Source organism: Musa acuminata, chromosome BXJ2-8 (assembly GCF_036884655.1).
Source record: "Musa acuminata AAA Group cultivar baxijiao chromosome BXJ2-8, Cavendish_Baxijiao_AAA, whole genome shotgun sequence".
Taxonomy (NCBI): domain Eukaryota; kingdom Viridiplantae; phylum Streptophyta; class Magnoliopsida; order Zingiberales; family Musaceae; genus Musa; species Musa acuminata.
In genome coordinates, this window is record NC_088345.1 from 20,010,893 (window position 1) to 20,015,422 (window position 4,530).

At 41.9% G+C, this 4,530-nt stretch overlaps 1 protein-coding gene across 1 annotated transcript; it reads left to right on the top strand.

Annotated features, from left to right (window-relative positions):
* Positions 1-277: 277 nt before the first annotated feature.
* Positions 278-3,983, top strand: LOC103974978 (putative pentatricopeptide repeat-containing protein At3g01580). Its single transcript, XM_009389883.3, has one exon. It carries the CDS (start codon positions 312-314, stop codon positions 3,183-3,185), a length of 2,874 nt encoding a protein of 957 aa, XP_009388158.2. The 5' UTR covers positions 278-311; the 3' UTR covers positions 3,186-3,983.
* The last annotated feature ends 547 nt before the right edge of the window (positions 3,984-4,530 follow it).

Sequence of the window (4,530 nt, forward strand, 5' to 3'; positions counted from 1 at the left end):
GGCCCCGAGGCCACAGCTAAAAAAGTTACTTACACTAACAAAACTAATTTTTAGTTTTGAGATATAGAACATACGAGCTATAAGTATCATGGTATAGTGTTTTTGAAACAGAACATCTTTAAGGGGCTCCATCGGTACTTTAGTCTTATGCACCAAACGATCTGATTTGATTCGTGAACTGACCTGGTTAGAAGTCCGGTCCGCGACGAACCGGTGCCGTTTGGGTTTAATAACTATGGGTTCGCTGCATGCCGAGGCCTCGTGCAGGGCTGCTCAATGGTTTCCTTTCTCTGGCCACTCCACTTAGCACGATGTTTCCCGACAGCTTCGCCCTCTTGAATCCTCTCCGCCTCTCTCGTTGCGGTTCCCTAGACTCTCTCAAGAAGCTCCACGTCCTCCTCGTCGTCACCGGGCTCATACACGACCACTCCGTCGTCCTCCAAACCATCAAAAGCTATCTTCGCTTTGACCAGCCGTTGCTCGCGCTCTCGGTCTTCGAAACTGCGGAGAACCCGACGCTATACGTGCAAAATCTGGTGATCCGATGCCTTTCACATCACGGTTTTTACAGTGATTTGCTGCGCCTTTACTCGCGATCCCAGCATTCAAGCCGACACCGTCTTGGCTCGGATGAGTTCACGTTCCCCTTCGTGATCAAGGCTTGCTCCGCAGTTTCTGGCTTTCGAGCTGAGAAAGAGGTTCATTGTGTAGTCCTGAAGTCTGGATACGGAGGCCATTTGGTGGTACAGACTGCTCTTCTTCATATGTACGCGAAGACTGGCCGTATGGAATGGTCGAGGAAGGTTTTCGACGATATGTCTGGCAGAGATTTGATTTCCTGGAACGCGTTGATATCGGGCTATTCTTCAAATGGGCTTGACCGAGAGGCTTTCGAAGCTTTTCGGCAGATGCAAGCGGATGGTTTGAAGCCTAATTCGAGCACCTTCCTGGGTGTGATTCCTTTGTGCAGAAGTCTTGGACCACCTATGGCAGGTCATTTGATGCATGGTCTCGCTCTGAAATGTGGGGCTTTTAGTGACAAGGCCTTGGTGCCTACTCTTATTTCGATGTATGCTGGATGGGAGGATCTAACAGCAGCTAGATTGCTGTTTGATCTACTACCCTCAAAAGATCTAGTTGTTTGGAATGCTATGATTTCAGGGTATTCACAGAATGGGAAATGGGATGAAGCCATCGAAGTTTTCCAGCTCATGCATCACAGTGATGCAAGGCCAGACATTGTCACGTTAGTCTCCATCCTTTCCTCTTGCAGTAATCTCTGTACTATTGACTGTGGCAAGTGCATCCATGCTATTGGAATAAAACACGGCATTTCTGATCAGAGTTCTGTTGTTGCTGCACTTGTTTCAATGTATGCTAAGCATGGAGAAATCGATTCAGCTGAGGATCTATTTCACACGACACCAGAGAAAAGCTTACTTCTATGGAATCCTATGATATCAGGCTATCTTTCGAATGGGCTTTGGGACATGTTCTTGGGTGCTTTCCATAACATGCAACTTGAAGGTGTGCTTCCAGATGACATTTCTATGATCAATGTCATTTCAGGCTGCACGATGGCTAAAGACTTGTGCCGTGGTAAATCTGCCCATGCATACAGTATCAGAAAAGGATTCATATCAAACATAAGAGTGATGAATGCACTCTTATCTTTATACTGTGATTGCAATCAGTTCTCTACTTCACTCGAGTTATTTCACCGAATGCAAGTCCGAAGTGTAATTTCTTGGAATACTTTGATAAGTGGGTGGGGGAAGATTGGAGATATACAATCCTTAGTAGCATCATTTCGCTCAATGTGTCAGGAAGGTGTAAAGTTCGACATGGTCACTGTGATCAGCATTCTCTCTAGCTTTTGCAGTGTTGAGGATGCTGCATCTGGAATGTCCTTTCATGCCTTAACAATAAAAAATGGATGCAATTTGGATTTGTCTGTTGCTAATGCACTTATAAGTATGTACATGAATTTTGGTGATACTGAGGCTGGTAACCTACTGTTCAATGGTTTGTCCTCCAGAAGTATCATCACTTGGAACGCTCTAATGACGGGATACCGTAACACTAACTTATTTGCAGAGGTCATGATCCTTTTCAACCAATTGAGGATGGATGGCCAGAAGCCAAATTCTGTGACCTTGTTGAATGTATTGCCTGCATGTGAAAGCCTGTTGCATGGTAAATCAATTCAAGCTTATGCTGTTAGAAATTTCTCTGTGTTGGAGTCATCCCTTCTTACAGCAACAATGATGATGTATGCTAGATTTGAAAATGTTCGTTATTCCCACCTGCTCTTTGAGATGATAGATAAAAAAAATGTTGTTGCTTGGAATACTATGATGTCTATATACATTCAAGCCAATCATGCAGAAGCAGCAATCCACTCTTTCAGAAAAATGCTTTGGATGGAATTAAAACCTGACCATGTAACGATGTTAAATTTGGCATCTGCATCTTCTCACTTATGTTGTCTAAATATGACACAATGCGTGACAGGCTCTGCAATTCGCAGGGGCTTCGAGAGTCACACCTCCATCAGCAATTGCCTTATGTATATGTTTGCAAGGTGTGGAAGCATACCAACAGCGAGAAAAGTGTTTGATGGGTTAGAGGAAAAGGACTCTATCAGTTGGAGTGTGATGATAAATGGATACGGAATGCATGGCGATGGTAAAGCTGCCCTTCTACTCTTCTCAATGATGAAAGAAGCTGGGTGGCAACCAGATGACATTACTTTTGTTAGTGTTTTGTCTGCTTGCAGTCATGCTGGTCTTGTCGAACAAGGGAGAACATTCTTCAAATCAATGACAGAAGACCATGGCATAACACCAAGGATGGAGCATTATGCATGCATGGTGGACCTGTTTGGGAGGACAGGGCACTTGGACGAAGCCTATGATATCATTAAGTGCCTTCCTTTTAAGGCTTCTGCAAGCTTGCTTGAGTCCTTGCTTGGAGCTTGTCAAAGCCATGGAAATGCTAAAATTGGAGAAGCTATCGGAAAGTTGCTCATTGAGTACAGACCTAGCAATGCAAGTTCCTATGTGATGCTTTCAAACATTTATGCTGCAGCCGGACAGTGGACCGATTATGGAAGGGTAAGGTGTGATATGGAAGTCAGAGGAGTGAAAAAGGATGCAGGAATAAGTCTTGTTCAGGTAAAATAGCATGGTTGTTGGTTACTTGCTGCACTAACAATTTTCTGTGGATTATGTTGTATTCAGACACAATGTTCATGGTCTTGAATCAGATTTGATAATTTCTAATGTCAAATTAAGCAGTGAGCTAAGTTGAAGACGTGTTCACTCATAAGCTGAGAAGAAAGGCCAATACCTGACCGTAGAAACTCAAAGGAGTCCGAAGAGTTTAATGGTAATATTCTACTTTGTTAAATATGTTCTCCTTTGTTATTTGGAAATTGCTGCACTGCTAGTAAATGACATAAATGAGAACAGGGATAGGAATAGATTGGCTGGTAATCATTTGAATCAGCATGATAACCCTGGTGTACATCAAGCAAAAGATTTCACAGGATAATCTTTCAATGATCAGATCATCTATCACAAATTCATGGCCAAGTATTACAGAAATATTACGGTTGAGTGAACAAGAAAGTGCATAAAGCAGTCTCTAATAAATTTGTGGCCAAATATTGCAGATTGATTGTAGGATGAATCTTCTCCTAAAAGCTTCATTTTACTATTCTCAAGGATGGTGTTGTTGGGAAGACATGTGAAGGAGACAGGATTGAGGCACAAACATTCCAATTTCTAATCCGTTTGGGGGAAAAGATTGGATGGTCTCGATCCTTCTTTCGAGTGAATTTACGCTTTTTGGGAGGTGTAGTTATTGGAAGACGAGGGAATTCAAAAGAGGATAAAAATTTATATTGTTTTTTTTTTTAAGAAAAGGAAAATCTAATCTCACAATTAGAAACAAACTTTTTGCTTCTTGAGCAATAACTCCCACTCCTTAAGGTTGGAATTTGTTATTGCCTCCCTTTTTTATCCACCTCTCTACTGTTAATTGCCCTGTCTTTAAACTGTTGCTTGTTCTCTCTATGTTGTTCTGGTTAGGGAGCCATGCTTCATTTTATTAATCTGGTGGAGAAGACTCCTAACTCAAGTTGGACTCTCAATCGGAATCCAACTCACCTTCCGATCCGAATCCAACTCGGATTAAGCTAAGTTGAGACTTTGAATTACTCGCATCTAAGATTTAAGCTTGGGTTTGGGTCGGCTAAATCTGAGTTGAATCAAGCATGACTTGAATTGAGATTAAGCTAAATTGGAGTATTATTCCGACATAGAATAGGAGTATGACTCAAACTTAGTTTGATCATCTCTCTCTAAACACGACTGTCCTAATTTGGTGATTCAGCTCCTATTAATCTGGAATTGAAGATGAGTAAAACTCTGTTTCACTAACTTTTTTTGTGCACAACTTTGCAAAACTTGACTTTTGTCTTCTATCTTATTCAGAAAGCAATTTTGATACTTCATATTATGGTAG

What these genes read in the sequence shown, in the direction of transcription:
- LOC103974978 (XM_009389883.3), top strand. Translation starts at nt 312, where the DNA reads ATGTTTCCCGACAGCTTCGCCCTCTTGAATCCTCTCCGCCTCTCTCGT.